This window comes from Lichenostomus cassidix, chromosome 11, assembly GCF_008360975.1.
Source record: "Lichenostomus cassidix isolate B80296 chromosome 11, HeHo_3.0, whole genome shotgun sequence".
Taxonomy (NCBI): Eukaryota; Metazoa; Chordata; class Aves; order Passeriformes; family Meliphagidae; genus Lichenostomus; species Lichenostomus cassidix.
In genome coordinates this window covers 8,509,947-8,535,550 of record NC_139492.1, presented here as the reverse complement: position 1 = coordinate 8,535,550, position 25,604 = coordinate 8,509,947, and the positions used below count along the sequence as shown (strand labels likewise).

Below are 25,604 nucleotides of genomic sequence, written 5' to 3'. Positions count from 1 at the left end.
GTAAATACTCACAAGGGGATTAAAAGAAAAAAAAGCCGAAGCGTAGAAAGAAAAGTCAGAAAAATGAGTACATTTCCTATTGAAAAAACTTATGTGGGGGGGAGGAAAGAGAAGCCTTTTTGCAGAGCTGGTGGAAGACCCCAAGCTGGCTGTGCTGTCAGTGTCCCGACACCTCCGCCCTGTCCCGCCGGAGCCATGGGCAATCCCGGCCACATCACGTGGCAGGGAGCGGAGCCGAAATTCTCCTGTCCCGCTCCGCTCTGCTGCCGCGGCGGGTGCGCTGTGCGCGGAGAGACCAGCGGCACCGCACGGCACGGCACGGCACGGCACCGCACCGCACCGCACCGCACCGCACCGCGCCCAGCCCGGCCCAGCCCGGCCCAGCCCGGCCCAGCCCCGGCAGCTCCGCTCCTGCTCCTGCTCCTGCCGGCGGCGAGCAGCCCGAACAGCCCCGAACAGCCCCGAACAGCCAGCGCTGCTCCGCGCCCCGAGGGTTTCCTCGGTTTCGCGGCGAGGCTGAGGAATGTCTCCCGCTAACGACATCCAGATGTGGCTGCTTGGCAGCTCGCTGCCGGGACATTACCGAGGGGACGCGGGATCAGCGCTATCGAATGGGCTGTAAGTAGCTATTGAGCGTGTTTGATCGGGGTGGGCTGGGGAGAGCTGTGCGGCGAGCAGGGTGAACTGAAGACTTACTGCTTGCCTTTGCTCCCAGCTTTGCTTTTTGCCTTGTTGCTCTTGAATGTTGTTACATGCAGCAACAGGACCGTGATGGTTAACACGCAGCAGGGTCGGCTCCAGGCTCTGAACACGCAGGCTCCAGCCTTGAGACGTCTGCTTTACGCTTTACTTTCCACGGAACTTTCTTTGAATGTCTAGGTTGTTTTTACACAAGTTTGGGGCTTCTTTAGACAATGCCTGCAGTGCTCTGAGGCAGGGTTTCCTCCCGACCACAATCATGTTCCAGTGGTGGCTTGTTACATTTACAAGCCATTCTTCGTCAGTAAAAGGACATGAATCTTCCCCGTGTTACACCGTGGTACGCTTTGAGCAAAACATGGGAATTTTCAAACTCTCCAGTGTTACAAAGATAGGAGAAAATTTAGCCCCTCTGAAACAGGCAGTTAGTGATCACATTTCTTAATAGCTTTTGGGCAGATTCTGATAAATTTATGCCTTGGGTATAATTTTGAAGTTCATGGGGCACATCAGCACATACTTCCTCTCCCATCTGAGCCTGGGTGTAACAATACATCCATGCTAATGCACTGCAATTACTTGGGTTTGGGTCGCATCAGGCAAATTATTTATCAGATCAGAAGAGGGTCTGGGAGCTGAAGAGGTGGTGAGCACTGCAGCCTGGGGAGGGCTGGGAAAGGAAGGTGTCCATTTCAGGGGGCCTGTTTCTTACCCCTTCACAAGCCTGGAAGGCTTTATTCTCCTCCTGGGGCCTAGAAGAAATGAATGTTTGGAAGAGAGAGGGCAGGTTCCTCACCTGGGGTACTCAGCAGGAGAAGCCTGTCTCCCCAAAACACTCAGGGTGTGCGTTGAGCTGCTGAGCCCTCTGCCATTCTGAAAATCAGACTACCAACGAGCAAGACTGCATCTGAACTTAGGAAAGTACCTCTGGAGGCTGCTCAGCCTGCAAAAGGCCTCTGTGCATTACCTTCCCCTGCCTTGCAGGCAGCTGAGCGCTCTCATCAGAGATGTGGTGCCATGCTTACAAGCAGTTGGAGTTTTCCTGATTTGCTGGGGCCCAGCACTGGTGCCTGGCACAGCACAGTCCTGCATGGGCACTGCCCCGTGGCATGTCCTGCCCCGAAAGGGATGGGAAAACATCACACATTGCTTAAACGAGCTGCAGCCCCAAACTGTGCCACGTGTGCCTGAGTGACTTTCACTGGGCCAGCAGGGCGAGGGCAGCAGGGTGCTGCTGGCACCAGCCTGTCCCAGAGCTCAGTCCTGCCCAGGGGGCAAGTTCCTTTCTGGGACCCCTGCACATGGAAACAGACATCTCCACAGCCTTCACACAGCAGCTTTGCTGTTCCTCTGTGTTTAAGTTTGTACACTTTGTAAAGGTTGGTGACTGGGGCGGAAGGTGAAAGGAGGTGACCACAGCAGCCGTTTGCAAGCACTTACCCAACGTGACTGGCATTGCAAAGGGAAGGCTGGCAGTGCCAGCAGGAGAATCTGCAGTAAAATGGGACCAGCCAGCTGGGAAGCTGATCAAACTACATATTTAAGGACTGGGCCAAGCAGATAAATAAGGCAGCCTGTCCTGTAACACTGTGGATCTCAACCATTTGTTTGCTCTGCTCTGGAAAAAAAAAAGGCTCTGAAAAGCAGCTCCAACAGGAAAGTTGGAAATTGTCTTTGGAGCAGGGCCTGCATTTTTGTTACCTTTTTCCTCAATATTTGACTCAACAGACCTTTTGCCTCCAGGTGCTGCAGCAGCAAGTTACAACAGTGGTGATGCTGCAGTGCTGTGACTGTGGCAGTGGCCAGCAGTGTCCAAGCTGTGCCATCGTGTGCAGCTGAGCACTGAGCCTCTGCTCCTCTCACTGTGCTCCTTTGGTTCTGGTTCATGATCCCAGCTCCTGGGATAGCTCTCAAGACACTCAGCTAATTAAATCCTACAGCCTGCTCTCATTTTTTTATAGACTTCAGAACTTGTAAGCAGCTGAATAGGATGAGTTTCTATCTGGTAAGGCAGCACAGCGATTGTTTTGGTTACTTCATTTTTCTAGGGCTTTGTACTTACCAACAGGCCAAAGGATGTCTCTGTATTTCAGCCATCTCTGCCTTCTAGTCAAGAAGATCAAATCATTCAGCATCACTTTACAATCTTGTAACTCCAAATAAGACCTCTTCACAAACACCCTGAAATGCAGAGAGGAGTTGTCTGGCACCAAAGCGACTTAAAGCAGTAACTTTGATGAAATTATTGACTTTGCGTAGAGCAGGGGGTAGAAAAAGAAAGAAAGAAAGAAACAAACCCAAAATCTCATGCAGGAAAAAAACCCATCACATGACACCCAAACACAGAAATGGAAGACAGCTTCTCCTGTTCCAACACAGAGAGCTAATTTTCCCCGTTAAACACTTCAAACCCATCTTAAATGGTTAAACCCAAGTTGTTTCATGCAAGTTTTTGTATGTGGGGCAGAACAAGCTCAGTGCTGGAAGCTAACACATTTCCCTGTGGGTATCCCAAAGAGCCCAGATGCAAAATGAAGATGAGGTTTTGCCAGGACAAGACTCAGGTAACTCAGCTGAGAACTTGAAGCCTTGGCCTTCGTGCCAGGTTCCTGTAGAAGGGTAGCAGAAGGATGGCAGCCCAGTGCAGCTTGAAGAGAGCCAAGCATGTGATTCCTCACCCAAAACAGTGCTCCCCATGTCTGCACATTCAGCAATACATTGAAACTAAACTGGTGCAGACACAGGAGTCAAACATTCTGCCAACCCTCAGGGGCTCAGAGGATGGCACCAAGTGAGAGTCAGTGGGAAGATGCAGCCTCCATGGCTTCAGGCAGTGCAGGCTTCTTGGTGTCAGCATCCTGCTCTGCTGGCATAGAGCTCATGTGCACACATCTATTTTACACAGCCCCAGCTGCAGGGTGGGCACAGGGTAGGTGATTATTGTCTGTTGAATGATGTCAGGACTCCTTCTGAGGCAGAGGAACACGGTGAGGAGGGTCCTGGGGGTTTGCTTTGCTCTTGCTGAGGGAATCTGGATGGAAAAACTCCTGGAAACAAGGCAGGAGAGGAACATCAGACTTCTCCCCTTGCAGGCCAGAGCCCTGGCAGGTCTCAGTATCCAGCCCTGGTTGCTAGAACATAACTTTGTTCTTGTGAAATGCCTTCAGCCAACCTGAAATGAAAACAAATATCCCAAAACTGAAGCATTGCCTCAAAGCATCCCCACCACCCAGAACTATACAAGCTTCCCTGATAATTATAAAAAAACTTCATCAAACCCATCAATGCTGGATCCCTCACACATTCTTTGGCTTGTTTGACAGAGAAACAGATAAAACATGTCCATCAGCAGCCACATCCCCACATATTTCATGGCCACACAATGTCCCTCTGCTGCCCAACACACTCCTACCAATGGCAGCCCCAGCATCAGGAGCAAGGAGGGGAGTCAGGAGGGAACTGGAAGCATTTCCCATGCAGGAGGGCAGCAAGTTGCTCCAGGGACACCCCACAGCAGTGCTCAGTGTGGATGGATGCTTCCATGAGCTGTGCTGGGTTGAATGGGCAGCAGAGCTTGTTGCTGATTTTGTACCTCCATGCTCAGAGCAGCACGTTTTCAGCTTGCCTGGCTATCCCAGCTGCTTTTCCTGAGGCTGGCTGGATCAAATAACCAGTGCTCAAGGCACAAAGCAATGTGCCAGAATCACCAAGGCTTTTTGACTGAATCTGGGGACAGGATCCAGAGGACTTTTTCCTATCTTGGCCCTGAGCAAAAGTGCCAAGTGATGGAGATGTGATGACTGCTGCAAAAGAAGATTTACAGGATGAGCTCAAGGCTTCCCATCATTCTACTGGGAATGAAGGGCTAGCAATTTTTTTTTTAAATTGTCATTTGACTGCTTTTACTGCAGCTGTTCTTGGCCATATTTCAGAATCCTCCTCTCAAATAAATGAAAACCAGGCAGAGGACTGGGCCCTCTGCCTGAATGTGTAACAGCTCAGGTCAAGTTCCCTGCCTGGATGCTCATCAGGGTGCTGTGCCCAGCTCTGCCCACTTCCAGCTTTCCAGCTTTTCGTTGCCTCTTGGGCTGTGCAGGCTGTGCCCCCTTGGTTCTTCCAGCTCACTCCTTGTTTATAGGCTCCCCATCTTGCCACCTCATGGATATGGGACTTGTCAGCCTCTTCCTGCTGCCCAGCTCAGCCCTCTAACATTGCTGGAATTCACAGTCCAAGAGGCAACAACTCCAGCCTTCCCTGCTGTCCTGGGGAGACAAACCTCATTATCCCGTTCAGACCCCATTAAGCTGGACTCAACACCCCTCTGCATCCATCCCCAGGCAGCCAACACAAAGAGGGAGAACTGCCTGTTTTTCCAAGCTTGGAGGACACAGGAGGCAGTGCTGGCAGCCACATCGAGGCACTGAGTGCTGCAGCAGTTTGTCAGCCCAGCTCTGTCTCACAGGTTGGATGGAGATTCCTCACAGCAGCACAGGGAGCAGAGGTGCATTCACCTCGGATACAGACACTCAGGGAGGTGCTGTGATGAGAAACACACTGCTGTGCTCACATCTCTTTTGTTTGCATCAAGTATTTCCTGTTCATTTTGATAGCCCTGTAATTTTTTTTCCTGGTGTCAAGGTGGATGAATAATCTTTTTGGCTTTGGGACATACCAGAGCGTCTGCCAGAATCATCACACCCTCTGTATTCAAGAACAGAACAGCTTTTCCCACACTGACATCCATGGATAGAGCTTAGACCTGTGTAATAATTGATGGTATTTTCCTTCCAAAGAAGGAAATATCTAACAAAGACTGGAAAATCCATATAATTAGATGAAGGAATCATTTAAAGGGCTGGCAACTTCTTTTGAAAATGAGAGGTCTGTATTCAGAGCTGAACTGTTTTATTTCAGCATGGAAATCACTATTTCGGATCCTTTACTTTCAATAAGTGAAAACACTGAGGAAAATCTGGGCTATCAGCCCAGGCTTGTAACAATTCAGGGTTTTTCTTGGCTTTTCCAAGGGCACTTATTGCCAGATTCTGAGATGCTGGCAGGATAAATCTGTAAGCCATGGAAATTACGAGTTTCATGATACACACATTTTATTCCAAACCCTTGCTGATAACATTAAACACGGGAAAAAGCCAGGACTTTCATCCAGTTCCTTAATTACCATCTGGAGCCTGGCAGCTGAAATAAGATCAAACTTTTGCATAGAAAAGGAAAAAGGAATTTGCTATTACTGTGAAGGAAGAGATGGGACTTCAGATGTAAAATGCAAACCAACATCCTATACATGTTGGGAGTGTTTCATGAGGCTGAGCATAGTTATGAGCCAAGCCACGTGGCAGAAGAAACATAAACAGAAAACAGATCCTGAATGTTCTAAACATTTGTACAACAATTTACAAGAGATCGGAGAAAATTCCTCAGTCCTGCTATTAGTATCAAACCTATGCCAGTGAAAACATCTGCCTGGCCTAGGAGAGGAGTAAAAGGTAAACAAAAAAAGCCAGCAAATGAAGAAAACCCCAAAACCCCAGTGCCTTCTATTAGAGGCCAGAAAAGGGTAAGAAACAAGTCCTGAAGACAAATCCCATTGTCATCAGGACAAGGATGAAGTGATTTTAAATCCACCAGGAATGCAAAGAGCCTTACACCAAGGCATGGATATGCCATTTGCCAAAATAAAATTTTCATAAATAATGGAGACTAAGCAGATGAGGTCAGTAAACATTTGGGAGCTATACTTGGGGAAAAGATACACAATAGCATATGATGATAAAATACTCTCCATTGCAATGGTAACTTGGAGATTAAGTTAACCAGTAATGAAAAAAGCACAGTATTTAAATAATAATAATGTCCAGTAATGTTCATCTTAGAATTTTAAAGGGGTTGGCCAAGAAACCCACTGGTGTAATAATTTTGCTTCTTCATAAGTCTTGAAATTGCTTAGTATCCACAAGTATCACTTTTATTACTTCATAAATACAGACTCAATCTAATTTCAAGTTAAAATTAAATTTAAATTCTTACCAAGCCCTTCCCCCTTGTCCTATTACTGTATACCTGTGCCAAAAGTTCCTCTCCAACTTTTCTCATCCAAAAAGAAGTCTCTGGATGTGATCTCAGCTAATTCAAGACAGACAACTGTAATACCTTCACGGGTAGCTTCTACTAGTACAGCACAGGCAAGATAGAGCCACAAATCACACACGAGCAAGATACATGATCAGTGGGTGTGTAAAATATGTGCACTTGTGGGAAGTGTTTGGGCAGGACTGAACTTCCTCCTTGCTGAGGACTGTAGGAATTCTGATAGTCACTCACCTCCTCCTGGAGCACTGCAGGGTGCCCTCTGTCCAGCTCTGTCATTGCTGCTGCAGGGAGTGGCTGCACCTGCAGGGGTGACGAGAGGATCTGCCTTTGCTGCAGCTGCACACACCTGAGCAGCTCTTTCCTGAACTATGGTGACCTGCTGCTTGCTGCCTTCTTACTGCTCTTTCATTCTTATTTTGTTTGCAGTTGAAGAACTGATCAAATAAGATAGAAGATCTCCAGGAAAAGTGTAAGTGAGGAAAAATCCTGTATTTCAAAAGGCAGCTTCATGTATCATACGTGAACAAAATTTTTTGTGACACCAAGCTCTGCCTTGCTTCTGCATATTGGGATTTACTTCCCCACCTCTCACTTAGAGAGGAAAAACACCCATGGCCCCTTCTAACCTTATTAATGGAAGTTACTTACAATGGTTTAATATTTTATAAAGAATGCTGGCAGGAAAAAGGTCCTGTGTGAATTCTAGATTGTACCCAATGTATTCATTTAGAGTACAAATCACAGTTGGTTTAACAAAAGTTGGCTCTGCATGCAGCAAAACACCAGCAACACACTGCCATGAAGAGCCTGCCCTGCAGCAGTCAGCTCTGGGCCTCCCTGGTTTGAGTCAAAAAGGGTAAAAACAGCAAGTAATGGTTATCAAGGTAATGATTTATGGGAGAATGGCATCAGTCATCATTTTCCACTTTGCTTTTCCCAGTGAAATCTCTGAAATGGCAAAACACATTCAGCAGTAAGGGATGCAGGATTTCAGGTTGTTGGTTTTCAGGATGATGGATGACTGCTTAGTGACTGAACAAACCAAGTCACAGAGCTGGCACTAGGATCAGCATTAAGTTTGCAACCCAGTGTGCCTTTTGACAAGTTCCTCATCGTATCAGTGCTTGTGTGAGCAAAACGTGCTTTGCTGCCGGGTTTTTAAACTGATGCTTGCTTCAGACCTGCCAAATCCTCACTGCTGACGGAATCTGTGTTCATTTACAGATGGACAGTGGTGCCAGGTAGCTCAAACACAGCTTTTAACAGTCCCAGGAACACCAGAGAGACAATGAGAGTTCGCCTCAAAGGGGATGCGATCTGTACCCTGTTCTTGCTGGTAGTGCTTTGTTCTTTACTCTACTCCCAGCTGGAACATTTAATCCCAGCAGGAAAGAAGGAGCCAACACAGAACAAACCTCAAGTAGCACCAAAAACAGTCTCAGATCCCAGAGCACCTCAGAGACCAATGCCAGCAGAGGCAACTGCACCCAGACCCCAAGTTACCCCTGTAATGAGACAAACAGAAGTGGCCAAAACCAGAGTCCAAACTACAACTCCACCCCCACTGACTGATTCTGCCTTCAACTTCAAGCTCTATCTCCTAAACAAGGATAACAGGAACTTCAATCTCCTCATTAACCAACCCAGGAAATGCCGAAAAACGCCAGGAGGTCCCTTTCTGCTCATTGCTATCAAATCAGTAGTTGAAGACTTTGACAGGCGTGAGATTGTCCGGAAAACTTGGGGCAGGGAGGGTTTGGTGAATGGGGAGCAGATCCAGCGAGTGTTCCTCCTAGGAACACCAAAGAATAGGACAGTGCTGGCGACGTGGGAGACCCTGATCCACCAGGAGAGTCAGACATACCGGGACATTTTACTCTGGGACTTCATGGACACTTTCTTCAACCTGACCCTGAAGGAGATCCACTTCCTGAGCTGGGCTGCTGAATTCTGCCACAACGTGAAATTTATTTTTAAAGGTGACGCTGATGTTTTTGTCAACGTCGAGAACATTGTTGATTTCCTCAAGAGACATGATCCCACTGAAGACCTCTTTGTTGGGGACATCATCTACAATGCCCGTCCCATCCGTGTCCGCAAGAGCAAATACTACATCCCAGAGACCATGTATGGGCTGAGCATCTACCCAGCCTACGCAGGAGGAGGAGGGTTTTTGCTGTCCAGCCGCACCATGAGGAAGCTCTCCAGGGCTTGCAGAGAGGTGGAGCTGTTCCCCATCGATGATGTCTTTTTGGGCATGTGTTTGCAGAGAATCAACCTCAAGCCCATTTTACATGAAGGATTCAAGACCTTTGGCATTGTCAAGCCTTCTGCTGCCCCACACCTACAGACATTCGATCCCTGTTTTTACAAAGACCTCATGGTAGTTCACAGCCTGAAAGTGGCTGAGATCTGGCTAATGTGGAACCTGCTCCACAGCCCACGGCTTTCCTGCACTCAGAAGAAGCAGGTGAAGAAGCCTTTCCAATGGAAGAAGAAAGCTCAGATAACAACACCAGCATCACCCCTCAGATAATGGAGGCAGAGAGCACACACAGCAGACCAGACAAGAAAGGGAGCCTGGAACCAGTGCAGCCCATCAAACCAACTTTCCAAATATTCTAGCACATCTTATTTACAATGTTAAGAGAAGACAACAAACAATTGCAGGAATTTGCCCAAATTCCATATTTGCATATACATGTCATGTGGGTCCTTCTGTACTAATGAGTCCAAATAATCATAATAATAGATATAATTTATTATTATTTATTAGGATTATAATAGTGCTTAGTGTGTAAAAGCACATTGAAAAATGCAGTCCTTGGAGATTTTTCAGTATGGTTAGAAGTGTGATAAATGAAAGAAGACACTGGGTAAGAACAGACACCAGGGAGCACAGGGATCATAGTCAACTTGCTACTTGACTTAGACTCTTTGAGAAAGGACCAAACAGTAACTAGGGTAAAGGAAATCAAGTCACCTTAGTGTCTGCTCAGGTCACATCACTGCTGCCTGGTTGGTTTTCTGCAGGTCTCATAAGAAGAGGAAAACAAACAGCTGTTGAAATGGGATCCTAGTGCAGTTCAGCTGGATTACAAGACATCAAACTGGATCCTGAGGCTGGTGTGGCTACTTGAACAAAGGACAGGTAAGTCCTTTGACAGATAACTAGAAAGGAGCAGACTCACAAAGGGCCTTTAGAGAAAAGACAAGAATTTTGAGTTGATCCCTTAGAATCTTGATCTTTCATCATTATTCTCGGTTCAAATATCTGCTCCATTGACACACTCAAGACTCAGGGGACCTGTGGACTGGGTTTTGGCTCTTCCCTGGGCTCAGGCTCTCCGCACTGACATTCGGGGAAAACTCTAAAGTCATCCAACAGTATTTGATCACTCTTACCGTCTGATTCAGATTTTCAGAAGGTTTGCATCTGGAGAGATCCTTTGGCCTTTGCTTACAAGGGTAACCCCCACACAGAGCTGCTGCTTGCGTCACATCTGGGAACTGCTTCAAACCAAAGGACTTGTCAATGGACTGGGCTGGTTCCTGCAGACCTTGGTGCTCTTGCTTGGCACAGTCAGCTGCAGAGAGCAGCCAGGACTTTCATACTGCTGCGGGTGTCATGTGAAGGGAGAAAGTTTTCAGACAAAAGGACTTCAGAATAAAAGTCCATCTAAATTTACTGCAAGAAATCAAAACCACACAGCAAACTTTCTGCTGGGCTTTCCAAGGTTCAGCTGGGAATTCTGTAAGTATTTTAAGCATCAGACAAGAACACTGCATTGCTCAGTTTTTCAAAGTATAGTCTAAACTTTGATGCATTTTGTTTTTCCCAACAGCAGACCCTAAAAAAATACCTTAAAAGAATATACTTTTGTCAGACATCAAAGCAGAAGTAAATTCCTCTAAAACAGGGCTAAAAAGCTGTGAAATTCATGGGGCAAATAGCCTGAATTCACCTCTGATACTGTATTTGTTAATTATTTTCCAATCCCCCCCTTCCCCAAACTCCTATCCATCAGAGAACCTCTCAGGATGGTACATCTACACAGCTTCAAAGAAAACTACAATCAGTCATAAAAGTGTGAAGCTGCTTTGCCTTGCACAGAGCCTGCAGCACAGCTGCATTTCATATCCATGTGGAACCACCCCGCAGCAGCTGGGGCTCAGTGCTGCTGCTCATGATGCACAAAGAGAACAGCAGGCTGGGACTGTCTGTGGGCAGACTATGAACAACAGCCTTACACATTGTTCATCTTCATCATGAGTTTAAGCCTTACAACATTATTGAAATCATGTATTTCCAAGGAAAGGTCAGCTATATAGAAATGGAAAGATTTCTACACTTGGGATGTTTTCAGGATGCAATCCTGAAATACAAAATGTTCACGTGAGCTTCACCAGAAGCTTTGCAGGGTGTGGAACTAAGCTAAAGCCTCACTGGTGGGAGAAAGTCACCCCTGCCCCTGTCTGCTAACATGTGTGATACTTGTTTATTTATGAGATTGTACAGAAATGTATTACCTGTGAGTAGTTTACAGTTTGGGAAATTATTTATACCATCATTAAAAGACAGCATGCAGATGTGCCTCTAGTTGTCAGAGTGAGTTTGTCAAATACACCTGCACACACATTGTAAGACTAAAACCACAGAGATTTTTCATGAGGACAGTCACATGAAAAATACATTATTCAGTATTTTGGATAACTTGGTAAGTATTTCCTTATGCTGGACTTAATTTAATGGCAATGACAGAAAAATAAAGAGTTTACCTTACAATTTCCTACGAGGCAGCTAGTCAGGTTCAGCAGTCCTTATTAAAGTCTTCCTTTAAAACTTGAAGATGCAGAGATTGGCTCCTCCCTTTATAATGTCTTCAGATCTGCAGTCTACCCACAGCACAGCATTAATGAGTGCATTTTGTCCCAGATCAAAGTTGTTGTTCAACATCTGTGTTGACACAGTCTGTGCCAGCACATACCCTGATAGGCAGACACAGAGTAGAACAAACTGTTTACTGCATTGTCTTAGTCTATAGAATAGCTCATTTCTTTTATCCAGTGAATACCAGAGTCTCTATTAATGAAAGATCCATCTGGTTTTGTTCTCCAGACTCGGCTGCATGGCCTGTTTGACCTGGCTCTAAGTTTCCATTTGCGTCTGCAGCTGAGCTGGAGGTTCACAGACCCCATATGTGAGCATAATGCTCTGGGGAAATGCTGAGAGCAGTGCTGCAGCCCCTGCAGTTTATTAAATTCTGCTTACTGCTACAGAAGGCAAAGGCTTTGACTTCACCCAAGCTGGAGATTGTTTCCTAAAGGATGAGAAAATTTTCAGAAAATCCTAACCCCCTAGACATGCATGAGAGCTGGCAGGAAGGACCCTCTACCCACCTTTCTGATTCATCTCAGAAAACCAAACCTATCCATTTCAGAATCACACCGAGTAGCTTTATTAACTGGCTAATTCAGTATACCAGCCATGTTTCCTTGGCAGCCTTGCTTGGCAGTTTTTTCGTGACTAATCCAGGACAAGAAAACATGAAAACATCTTAAGTGGGTTCTACCAGTAGCAAAAATGGCAAGCAGACTTCCTCAGTACAGGCATAAACTTCTGAAACTAATACACTGCAGTAAGTTTTATTGAGTCCCAAGGATCCACACACAGTCAAGTTTTGTTCCTACTGTACATAAGTAGCCAGATTTGGTCACCATAATGAGCAGAGCTGGTTTGAGCTTCACATTCAGCACCTCCGAGTGCATCTCTGGACACACGAGCTGGTAGCCAATGCCAAGATCCGTCATTCAGTTAAGCCACTGCAGACTCAGACATCATAAAAAGGAAAGCCAACTGAGTATTAAAATCTTGTGCTTCCTGTCTGCAGCTTAATTATTCATCTTTCTACAGCAGGTTCTCAGAAGCAAACCTCAGCTGCAAACTCAAACAGTACAAAATGATCAAACAGCTCAGAGAATCCTCACTAAATATCAGCACTGAGAACATTCCCTGGGGAGTGCTGAAAGACCATCAGAGCAGAGAGAAAAGTCTATCCCAAAGCCCAGTGTGAAGAACTGATCTCCTGAGTTTACCTCTTCCAGCTGGACTTGCAGGTCTCAGCAGCCCAGAAAATCAGCTCACCACATTTCCCTAATGATGCTACTAACTGCACTGACAGTTTTAAAAACCAGTAAAACTTTAAAATACAACTTTTCATTACTTTCTAGGCTTATGATCAGTAAGAAAACCACACTGAGGAATGAGAGGGGAAAGTAAAGCCCAAAGGAGGACCACAACTGAGTCCCTCCAAGAGTGGCAAACAGTCCTCCCACCATTCCTGGCCAGCCCAATGCTCTCTCCAATCCATTCAGACCCAGCTCAGGGATCTTCACTCTCCCTCTTCCTTTCCCAGCCCATCTGTTGACATTCCACGTGCTAAAAATGGGGAAAAAAAAGAAAATAACACAGGTTTACAGTGACAGCCTTGTCCCAGGAGGGTGCCTGAGCTGGGTGGGAACCAAGGTGTGATAATAAGACAAATGGTGTCCACGGCCACAGAAGCAGAAGAAAAGGGTGGAATAATTTCCATAGCCTCCCTACTTGTGGATGGAGCAGAGCTACCCAGCAAGAGGCAGGGTAAACTCAGGATTTCAGGGCTGCAGTTTTTCTGAAAGATGAGCAGAGGGGAAAAGGGAATACAGAGAATCAGGCTGGTTTGATTATTTAGTTGATTAGACTGCACATTGCATAATCATGCAGGGTTTTTTTGTGACTGGTATTTAAATTAAATGTCTCATTGAAGGATAATACTAGAATGAAACTTATGCACTCACTGGAATACATATATATATATATATATATATATATATATATATATATAGTAAGTGTGAAACATTAAGGCACTTAAAAGCCAACTTCCAGAATTGCAATATGCAGTACTTTAAGATAACCAAAGGAGTAAAATTTAAAAAGGGAGTTCATTAATGTATGAAAGAGAAAATATTACATTAAACCATTACAGCTAGTCCAGAACAAAAGTTACTGTTATAATGGCATCTTACACCACAGTAAGTGACCTCTGCAAACTCTAGCTTACCTTTCCTGATGTTTCAAGCACTTGGTTTTTCCAGATCACGAGAAGAAATTATTTTGCCTGATGGAGAAACAGACATCCCCACAAACACCACAAAAGCTTGGGATGTAAGCTTTGGCAGATAAGACATTTTAACAGTGACTTTATTAGTTACAGCAAAAGTTCACATAGGCAAAGAATATGGCATTTAAGTTGCACCTGAACCCTCCAAGTAACACATACACTCCCCACAAAAACAAATCCCCTCATGGGTGCAGTTCTCCCTCTGTAAACTGGTTTTATCCTGGCCTGTAACAAAGCCCTCTGCTTCACTGAGCCTATTTTTAATGCTTAAGAGTTACATATCTCCAGTAAGCTCAATTTTTCATTTCCCCTTGCTTTGCTTCAGCCTTACCTTCTCTCTCTGAAATGCCCTGGTCCACACTTTACATGAAAAGAACCAACCAGAACTAACTGGTACTTTAATTCCTCAGACACACAGGGTGAGGTATTTATTTAGCTAGTCTGACACGCAGCTGTGTCAGACTACATCTGACAAGAGTCAGGCAGAGAGAAGGGGGCTTTGCATTGGTCTAATCGAGGTTTAAAAAAAAAGTAATAAGGAGTTTATTGGGCAAAAATTGACACAGAACAATTGTAACTAGCATGGAATAATGTTTCTTGCATCATGACACCAAAAATTATTCTGAACACAACCAGCCCATGTGAAATTGTGCCAAATCAGACAACTTGGTCCTTGCCCAAATACTCTGGAGAAAGCAAGCAGAGAGGGCTTGGACTTAACATTTCTTTCAAAGTAAGAGCCACACTGACTCACACACGCAGATTTACTCTCACTGTACATTTTGAGCCATCAAACACAAAACCTAACAGAAGTTCTGGCTGAGCAGATTAGTTAAGTGACTAACAGGTTCTACCAGCAGGTAGAAAGTCAGTGTGAAGGGGGCAGCAACATCCTTGATTTCCCTCTGGAAAACAGCAGCTGGGCCCTAACCTCCAGCCAGCCCCCAGTAACGATGAATCACCATCATCTTGTAGTGCTGAAAGATTTTGTTTTAAACAGGTTGGATGGGAGCTCTGGAATATGAACGATCAAGATCACATGAATCAGTTCTCACACACCATATGACTACTATTTCAGAAAAAAATCTGTTTAGAATTAGAAATGTAGCAGTTCCCGGCAACAGAAGATTGCTTTTTCTTGACAGGAACTGCATTTTGGGGAACAGAGAGTTCTAGGATTACATAGCAGCACTGATCTATACAGCACTGCCTGGAGCCTTCACAGGAGCCCAGGGACTGTTTGAAGGCATGAAGAATACGGGAAGAAATGTCAGCTTCACCTCCAGAAAAAAGGGCACAACAATCAGTTTTATTAAGTGTAAAGAAATAAAATACTGTGCACAATATTGCAATAATAAAGTCAAGCAGACACACACACAAACTCCTCACTTCTCTACAAAGGAAAAAGGCACAAATCAGAAGGGGATCATATGCACTATGTGTTTTATTAAAAATGCAATTGTACTTTATATCAAACACTTATCATATGAAACCAAAATGATGAACCAGCACACATGTTGCCAACATGCAGGATCTGTATCAAACCACATGGAATTATTACAAGGAACAAGGGTACCCAGCAAGATGGGATCTGATGCAGGCCAAATCTCTCAGTTCCTTTGGGAGGAGGAGGCAGAGCTGGCCCCTTGCTCCCCCTGAGCAGCCCTTTGCATGGAACAGCTCCTGGTTCAGATGAACTGCCTCATCCCAGCCCCTCCTTCCTGCCACACTGCCATCCTTGCCTTGACCCCCCCCAGAGCTCCTCTATTCCTTCCTCTCTTCTTCCTGGTGATTCAAAACTGCAATCAGTCCCCTCTATCCATTCCTAAACTTTTCATGCCAGCAAGTCCTTAAATGCTCCACACCAGCTTCCCTAATGCATCAGCACAGGAACAGCTTGGCTTGGCTTAGTCCAAACAGGAGCAAACAAATCAAAACATCCACATTATCTTCCCTGGTGCTTCTTCAGATCTGCCTCTCCCAAAAGTCAAACGCTTTGAGCTCAGCCCAGCAGCAATGCCCAAGATTCAAAGTTGTCTTTAATTTTTTGTCTGTGTAGAGGATTTTTCAGTATCAAGAACTGACCTAGAGAAGTATCTGGGTTGTTAAGAGAGTACTAATTACCAATACTATTTTAGTGACTTGGACTCACCAGAGCATTTTAAGTGAAGCTGGGAGTCACTGTAGTTATTAAATACCTTTGGTTAGCTGCTGCTCCTGTCCTAAGTCCTGTCTCAGGGTTCATGCTACAGCAGCAGGCTTGACCTCACTCCTCTGAAGAAATTCAACTCAATACACTTGAGAGCAGGATATTGATGGCATCTGCATAGCCATTACTCAAATCATCCCATCAAGGATTTATCTCCTCTTGCAGCTTATCTAGAGCCTTTATTAGAAAAGGATGAATTAAAATTAACTGAAGTTAGCATCAGGATTGCTGTCACATTTTAGTACTAAGAACCAGCATGCACAGCATCTCAGTTCAGAGACCATAAAATTCTGTAAGAGCACAGTGAGCCAAGCACCAAGCAAGGTCAGTCTGTCTTCCAGCACCGAGGGATGCTGCAGGAGGAGGCCAAGTGCTCTCCCTGCCTCACCCAGCCAGTGCAGGAGAAACATGAATGGAAACAAGTCCCATTCCTCAAGCCCTGAATTAACCTTTGAGCTGCTGCAGTGCAAGGAGACTTCCAAAGCTTTTCTGTAAAGTCCCTTAGGGCACACGAACACAGTACAAGAATTCACATTTGCTGCTTTCACTGCAGGCATTTCCTCCCTCCTGCTGTGCAATATTCCCCCTCTTTGAAGCTCGGTTGATTTCCATGATCCCCAAAGGCCAACAAGAGTGTAACAATCGCATTTCTGAACACAAAGGGCAAACCTTATAAAATGATTTAATGAATTTACCAAGTTATGCTACTGTTTCTTTGGAGAACATACTGAACTGGCTATAAAGTAATTATAGTCAAGTCCTTCAAATACAATATCTGAAAGCCAGTAAAATAAAAAGAACTAACTGGTAAGAAAAAAAAAGCAAGAACATCCATGATTTTATTACAAAAACACCCAGCAACTGTATTTAACACAAAAACAGTAACCGAGAGTCTCTTTTTATTTTTCTTTCAGTGTACATGCTCATTATTATTCCATTTAATTTACAGAAGGGCTATGTAAAATGAAATTAAAATTAGAGAGGAAACAAAAAAGGAAGATTGAGGCATAGAATTTTCTTAGCAAGCAACGATCACAGGAGACAGCACAGATTGAACAGGGATTCAACAGGAGTGACACCTAGGGATAAAGGTAAACAGTAACTTTTTCCTTATCCATTAGATTCTCCATGGGGCTTTTTTGTTTGTTTTAGCAAAACAGTTTAGAGTATCACAGTATACAGGAAGACTAAATGGCAAAGAACATCTCACACCCACACACATTTATCCCTGCTACTGGTCCAGGATCCAAAACTTCAGTTAACATTCAATTTCCTATCTCTCATTCATTGATAAACTATACAGGATTACACTGTACATGGAGTTAAAATTACAAAAATGTCATATTTACAAAAATCTGTACACACATAGTAAAACTCACAAAATTGTCATCTATGTATCACAAGTTGCAACACCAAAATATTAAAAATGGGATAAAATTATACATTTCTCTTGTCCATTTTTAAAAAGGGTTCATTATTTCAAAGACAGACCACCTATTTCTCCCAAATAAGACTGGTAAGAGAACTAGAAACCTAAAGTATCCTCCTGGGATAAAATGTCGCGAGCAGCATCTCCCAACTAGAAAGAAGCCTATATCCTGTCTGCTGGGGTGGGGTGTGCAGTTAGCATGTATGTACAGAAATGGTGAAACTACAACGAGGATGTCTTTGGCTAAACCTTTGGCATAAATTAAAATCATACATCAAAAGTTACAGAAAAGGTTATCTTGGTGATGGCGGAACTCCAGAATTTCTTTCTGAGATACCACTATATACAGCTTTTCTTTCTCTGAGGAAATAGAGTAAGAATAAAGGATTTTGGAACAGAGGCAAGTGAGGCAACATTATTTCTTCGTTAAATTTTTCACTAGTATGAAAAATTGTATCAAATCCTTTCACTAAAACACAATTCAATCATAGAAATAACCCCTTCCAGAATTCTTTTTTTTTTTGAAATTGCATATGAAAAAAATTAGTAAACCAGCCATGACAGAAAAAAATTGTATCAGCATATCAAGTACATATTAGTGCAGGAAGGTGGATAAGTTTGATCCACTGTATAAATAAGCTTTATGCGCAGTGTACATTAAATAACCACCACACCCCACTCACACCCAGTACACAGATGCTCCTCAGTGAAGATAAACGTTTATCAAGTAATTAAAGTGTATGTAGTGCAAATGTTACAACCAAGTATTATGCACATGCTACTTGCTTGGTTTAAAGTTACACAAAGATGTGGTGCCTGAAATCATGGACATATATACATCCTTGTCACACTTGGTACAATGTCCTAAGCCACAGAAATACCGAGGTGTTTATATCTATATATATATACACACACGTTTTCTTAAAATGTGACCACCACATCAATACAGTAACACAAACAGACTAAAATCAATACCTGCTTCCAGATGCTCCAAGGCTCAGAAAGTTTGTGCTTCTAATTCTTGCAGTCATTACGTGCCCCTCTTCCATTCCCCCTTCTGCCAGCTGAGAAGGAGGGACAGTCTCTTCAGGTCTGTGCTGCATAGGATGAGGGCAACGGAGAGGAATAAACCATGGCACAGGCACCTAAGCTGCTTTCCTCCATCAACAGTTCCATGCCCCATGATGAAGGGTTGAGAGAATTTCCTCTCCACACCGCTCCTGGGTGGAAAGGCTTATTGAAAAAAAAAATAAAATCATAACGTGCTTTCCATATTATAAGTGGCAGCAAATCAAGGCACGCTGTACTAATTCTGTAGCATTGAGATTAGCTGACTTTGCAGGGGATGCTCACTGGGGAAGGTCCGACGTTCTCAACTGGCTGCTGGGCCGTGTTGGGCCATACAGAGTAACAGAAGCTATGTGATTATTCTGCATCACCTGCAAAAGCACAGCGGGGAAAAGGGAAATTAAAAGAAGTGGTACACTAAAACTCAGAAGAATTAAAATGGTGAATACAGGAGTGATCTGCCTGAAGGGAGAAATCCCAACAACAAATGACAGCAACAAGCTCTTGGCTAGCTCCTAAAAATGGTCTCTTAGATTTCCATGACACAACACGAGCATGCTCCAACCAGCCATGTGCATGTAACCTCCTAGTATGAGTTCCAGGTGACAATCTTGAAGTTCTAGCTTTAACATGCAAATGAACAACATCAGAAAAGAGGTTGCCAAGCTGCCTCTTTCTGCCAACGGGCACTAAAATTACAGCCACTCCCAAGCACTGACTTTTCTTGCAATAGGAAGTAAGAAGCCACTCATAGTAATATCAAACTCCTCATCTTCCCATGCTCAGACAAAAATAGAAAGTTTTTTCCCAACCTCAAAGATCATTCGCTGCAGTCCAAAGCAAAAGGTTGACCCAAATGGGTTAGTGTTGTTCGGAGATGATGACCTGAACAGAAAAGAAGGGAAAAAAATTTTTAAATGGGTATGTGAGGATCAGGAACTTCTTAGGGAGGAATAACTACTCAGTAACATAAGGTAAATTATGGCATATTTATCATGGCTTTCAACAAAAGAAAGCAAACCTCCATTATGCAACACTACTGCTAGACTCCAAGTAAGCCAGAGGAAACTGTGCTTGATGCCATAGAGTCATTAGTAACACTTGGGGATAAAGTAATCAAAAAGCCACTAGTGACCTCTACAGGAAAACTCTCCTGCACTTAACTTGAACAGGAAGAACCCTAAAAAAATCCCAGATACACAAGAAAAGAGAAGCACCATGTTACTTATTACGCATTATTTTTGTGCAAGATCCTTCCCTTTGTGTCTCAACCTCTACCATATGTATTTAATATATACAGTTTATTATTTTTATTTACTATATATTGTCTATTAATCCACTGGCTTTAGCATGTTAAGAAGATTAACTGATTAATAAGATGCTGAACTAGAATAATCTAAGTTTTATTATACAGTATTTTTCAAGATCTATGTATCACTTGTCTTCCAGTTATTTCTGGTATTTTTGGATTGTATATTGACAATTTCTTTTATTGGATTTGGATTGTATATTGACAATTTTTAGATTACAGCCAAAAAGAATCCCTAGTGAGTATTTACCTTTTGTCCTTGTAAACTGGTCAGTTTTTCAAACTGCATGTCTGAGCCATTTGAGATGTGCTCAGTAAAGCGCTCTCTGGTTGAACTACTCTCTACAACACAGATGGAAAAAATAGAAGGGCTCTATGTCATCACTATTTCACCTTAGCTTTACTTCATTCACATGGCTTCTGCTCTATCTCACTGGCATAACACAGCAGTAAAGGGGAACAAAGGGCACAATGATTAAGGGGGATAAAGAAAAAAAAAAAAAATCAAAGTCAAAATCATGTGAAAGTCTGATAAAAATAGATTCATTTATCTGAAACTGATGTAGTATTTTCACAGTACCCATCATTTACACCTGTCCTGAGATAAAAATCATGGTTTTACATCATAAAATAACTCTATAAACAGATAATGCCTATTTATCCCAGCATCCACCTTAATTCCTGCAGAAACACAGCAAATTTAAGGGCTATTCTATCTTCAGTCAGCCTAAAGGAACTGTAGAACAACGTATGTTCATAAAAGCAAAGCTTCTTCAGACAGACTCCTGTTACACATGTTATGATATAAATATATACTGTGTTGTATAATGTCATGTTATTGAAATACATATAAGGAGTATAAAAACTGTATTTATTACTCATAAAGAAAGAGACATTTTTATGCATCTTCACTGTTCTGCGATCTTCTCTGGATTTCGCAGTAAAAAGAATTTAGGAAATGCTTTCACTCAGCATGTCAGTTTATTTCCTCTGGGAGCAGCTATCTGGTCTTGCTAGTTGCCAAAATAACCTGAAACTTTAACCAGCAAAACACTGCAGAAGTAACTAGAGTAACTAGACACTTCTTCATCCTCTGTTGTCAGCCCAATCTTTGCCAAGCAAAATAAAGAGAGGTTTTTACCTGTGAAGTACCACTGGCTTCTCTACAGGGTGCCCCAGTAGATCCTGAATACTGTCCCACTGTAAACACATCAACAAATTTGTGTTAAAACAAGGCACAGGAAAACTCTTCATTTTATCTAGGAGGAGTGTCATGCACATTTGTTTGTGATAAACTCGTTTGCCAAATAAACTTGAAGTTGTATTTACAGAAGTATTTTGTAACTGGAGCCATACTCAAAGGAACTAACCATTGCTAGGGGTAGTAAATTCTCTTAAGATATATTCTAATTTTTGCCTAAAAATAGTTTGGAATTAGAATATTAATATAAAAATTTCTATGGGTCATATGGATAAAATGTAGCTGGAAAGTCCTGCAGCATTTCAGGGGCACCTCAGAGACCAAGGCAGCTGTGGCAAACTTCAACAAAATATCCTCTTACATACCTGTGCAGAGAGGAAAAATAGCACCACTGCTACCTCTCCCAAAAGTCCTTCCTTGATTTAAGCAACAAGACTGAAGAAGAGGAAAGCTGTACTATTTAATGACTGGGAAGTGTCCAGCAGTTTTCCTCACTCTAACCAGACTCTAAGAAGCTGTAGTTTCACACACAAAACTGAAATACAAAGCACTGAAGGCTGTAAGTAATTCAAATCAAAAAGTATAGAATGGCAGCTTCCAGATTGCTGACTCCAATTTTTCTTCCCAGTATGGGACCCAAAATTCACCAAGGAAAGCCTTCACTTGGCACCCCAGGAGCCAAGAGAGCAGCACTGACGCTGGCTGAATAATAACTGCAGAGACACTGCTGAACACGGTTTTTGAGAAGTTTTTCAACTCAACGGAGCTCTCAAATATGCAGCAGCAATTGCCCAGTTGGGAAGTTAATTTAGGTGGTAAGGCTGCAGAGCCTTCAAGGAGCCTGCTGTCATCAGGAGGTGTCACCCTGGCAGTGACATTTTTGAAAGACTGCTGTCTGAGGAACATCCTATTACTGGTGCCCTTCAGAAGAAAGGGGAAGGGCACTGGACTCTCTTGTTAAATAGTATGTGTCTTCAAGAGCTATGTTTAGTCCAATAGTTCTGTGAGAATTTTGTTTAGGAACATGTCTTCCAGCTAGCATTCAGCAACCACTGCTGTTATTTTCCCATATCACTTATTTCATTATTTCTACCTGCAGCTGTGTTAAAATGCAAGCCATGCCATAATGCAGTAATTTAGTTTACTTGAAGTGTGCTATTACAAATGTCTTAAATCTTTTAACACACCAAAATATCTAAACCAGAAGACATACACTAGCTTTTGGCCTTCTACTATTCCACTTTAAGACAATATGATAGCACTGCTGTAATTTCTTTAAAGTGTATTGTAAAGTTGGCATAAATCATTTAGATGGTTTAAGAAAATTAGGAAAACACTCAGTTCTGCAGACTTACCTTGCTGTATGTTGTACATGTTTCTGTCTGTGAATCAGCACTATCTATGACACAAAAACAGAAAAGCTTTTTTAGCTTAAGCTTGAACAGTCCCGTACATAATCCTTTATTTTGGGATGTTAATTCAGATAGCAGGAGACACAAGAGCATTAGATCAGCTCACATACAAATTTACCAGCATTCACTAGCAATCAGAATTGTCAGTAACGCTGACTAAATGCCAGTTAAGGTGATTAACCTCCCTACCTACAGCAACTCCCAACTTCAGGGTTATAAATGCTTAAGCTTTAATCTTAGATGGAAGAACATCACTGTAAAAGAAACTCCATCTCTTTGCACTAAGTTAACAAGCCTAGCACAGCCACTCGTGGAGGTAACATGATGTGCCACTCATTAAGTCCAAAACACTCCACTGCACTTGCAAAGAAAGCTGGCTAAAACTGACATCTGGTGACAGGAGCTGGCAGGCCTGAAATCAGTTAAAACACTGCTCTTCCAAAATAAAGATGGCAGAGAGCTTGGGAATTGCAGCCTACCTATTAAATTAAAAAAAGCTGCAGGAAGGGACAGCATTGCATTTACAATTACAACTTTAAACAGAAACTGCTTGCTGATGGTTTCAAGTACTTTCATACTAATGTTACATACATTTATTTGGGTACTCCTCAATACTGAAAGCATGTTCCCAAAGCAGTGGGAATGGGACCTAGACACTAAACATGTCAAACATAGCTTTCAATCAAGTTAAAGACCATTTGCTCCTCTGTACTTTTCCCTCTCTGAGCATGGTCTCTTTGTGCTGAGAGTTCAGTGTCTGTGGAACTTGAACTCTGATCTTAATTTATCATCTGAATTTGAGCTACAAAAGGGAACTAATAAAACTGCATCAGGCACTGCCAGCAGAGGGGAGAAAATGGGTTTTTCAAAACTGTTATAACATCTGTTCACAACTTGTTCCATGACCTGGACATCAGCTGGAGGCCAGAAAAGCTAGTTAAGAATGCCAAATAGACAAAAAATCGGACACATTAAGAATAAATTCATAATGCTACTTGAGGTAAAAAAAATTATCACAAATTAATGCTTTCAAGTACAATAACCTAAGGGAAAATAATTTTAGAAGTGAGATCTTTCATGCTCATTCTCTTGGCTGAAGCACAAATTAACTTTCATATAAGCCTGTATACACAAACACTGTTTTTCCAGGTTTTTAATCCTCCATATGCTCAAACTCCTGTGACAGCCACAGGAGGATTGCATTTCACACAGCAAAATGCTTCCAGTGAATACCAATCAGAAAGAGGAAAACATCCCTAGCCAAAACCTAGCCAGCATCTGGCATTCCCAAGATAATCCAAATACCTTCCCAGTACACATTTATTCTTATGCTGAAGTCCACTTCAATCACTGTGATCTTCAAACAAGGTTCCCCTACTTTGCTGAGATTAGTAACATGCACAGAGCTCCCAACATAGCTGGGAACATCTTAGTACCTTGCCAAATCAGCACTGATTATATATGTATTTTTTCAAGTAGAGACTTACAGGTGAACACAACAGACATTTTGTCTATAGCACATAGAGCCAATGTATTCTGGCTGTTTGTTCTCATTCCCAGCTAAACCAGATTATATTAAATATGAGTGGACTGGATAGATGAGCTCAGACTGTCTTACAGATTTTAAGCCTCCAGGTACAAGGTAATTGATTTTATCAGAGTGGCAGCATTACAGGAAATTAGTGATGTTGCAGCTAAATATTTGTGTGATCCAAATAAGTAAAGAGGTAATGTGAGTAAAATCAGAGAACTGCTAACTCATCCTGAAGTATGTTTTCCACTTAAATAAAAACCAAATTCCAAACTTTCTTCTGTCTCAATAACTGTCACTGTCAGCATCCTCTGATAATGAAGGACGACTAGAGATGAAAACAGATCTTAGCTCCCCTTGGAACACTCTGTGCCCCATGAAGCAGGACAGCAGTGAAATGCTCACCTCTCTTAATGACGAGTGGAATCTTGAATTCACAGCGATGGTAACTAGAAAGTGCAAATCGTAAAGCTATTAGAAAACAGAGAAGCCAAGATAAACTGCACAGCCACAGATTTACAGCTCTTAATAATCCCTTTAATGAAAAGTCACATCAATAATAGAATGAAAGTGAGAATCTATGATGGCAGATTAATTTCTCACTTAGATTTTCTACATCAAAAAAGGCAGCAGCCTGGGAATGTCCTAATACAATTTTCTAGAGGACAAAAGAAGTCCTTCAGCACAAATTACTCCATTGTTACGGAGAGTGGATGGAGAAACACTTAACTTCAGAGCAGCACTATAGATTTCTCTGTCGCTAACTGCTTTAATAAGACATCCAACCACTTACTGTAACTCATACTCTTCCTCCAAATACATTTAGCAAGTATTGAAAACATGTTCAGAAGCATGCGATTTTTTTAATCACCAATTGAAATCATGTTAGGAAAAAAACAGCAAGGTAGCTACCAGTAAATGGACACTCTTGCTAAGACAAAGTTTGCCTCTATCAAGAGTTTGCACATCATATCTGGACCAAGAACCACCTTACCTTATTCACTTCTTTAAGACATACTTGCCAGTATAAAACCATTTAAAAGTAAAAATAAAATACTACTAAAAAAATGTTACTAATGATGTCTGAAACCTCCACAGGTTACTAGATACAACAAAGATACTCTGAAAAAATACTGGAATTCTATAAAGGTAACAGAAGACTTCCTTTTCAGTTGTTTTAATGTACTCTTATTTAAGAGATGAGTTCTGTGCACTCACATGTTAAAGTTGTAATGACCAGGATAATTTGTATGCAGGACAAATTTCTTCACCTTGTGAGTGTTTGCATCAAAGAGAATATCCTGTTGAAGACAATACAGAGATGAAGCAATTTAGATAGAGGAAGGTAACTTTCTCCAAACTAACCTGAGATTACTTAAAACAGCACATGTATAGATTGATATATATTTATCTCCCTGGAACCAAATCAAACTATGAAAAACAGTATTTGAAAATAGGTCTATTTGTGAATTCAAATA

At 42.6% G+C, this 25,604-nt stretch overlaps 2 protein-coding genes across 7 annotated transcripts in view; one reads left to right on the top strand and one right to left on the bottom strand.

Annotated features, from left to right (window-relative positions):
• Window positions 1–400: 400 nt before the first annotated feature.
• Window positions 401–25,604, top strand: part of B3GNT9 (UDP-GlcNAc:betaGal beta-1,3-N-acetylglucosaminyltransferase 9) — a 306,546-nt gene continuing 281,342 nt past the window's right edge. The window contains exons 1-3 of one of the 4 annotated variants that reach the window (XR_014854507.1): window positions 401–618; window positions 8,032–9,958; window positions 10,225–11,401. Coding sequence is in view for 2 of the 4 variants with exons in the window: in XM_085071772.1 (XP_084927898.1) it covers window positions 524–618; window positions 8,032–9,343 (1,407 nt within the window). In the remaining 2 variants the exon portion in view is untranslated. Of the gene's footprint in view, window positions 619–7,233; window positions 7,277–8,031; window positions 11,402–25,604 lie in introns of those variants that run through there. The other 3 variants (XM_085071774.1, XR_014854508.1, XM_085071772.1) reach the window with 3 other exon arrangements.
• The window catches only part of PHAF1 (phagophore assembly factor 1), a 34,753-nt gene continuing 26,133 nt past the window's right edge, over window positions 16,985–25,604 (bottom strand). For 2 of the 3 annotated variants that reach the window (XM_085071763.1, XM_085071762.1), the window contains 6 exons: window positions 25,345–25,427; window positions 24,532–24,575; window positions 22,539–22,582; window positions 21,124–21,182; window positions 19,486–19,558; window positions 16,985–19,044 (listed from right to left, as the gene is read on the bottom strand). In XM_085071763.1, coding sequence (XP_084927889.1) covers window positions 18,955–19,044; window positions 19,486–19,558; window positions 21,124–21,182; window positions 22,539–22,582; window positions 24,532–24,575; window positions 25,345–25,427 — 393 coding nt within the window. In that variant the 3' untranslated portion in view covers window positions 16,985–18,954. The remainder of the gene's footprint in view (window positions 19,045–19,485; window positions 19,559–21,123; window positions 21,183–22,538; window positions 22,583–24,531; window positions 24,576–25,344; window positions 25,428–25,604) is intronic. The other variant, XR_014854504.1, reaches the window with a different exon arrangement.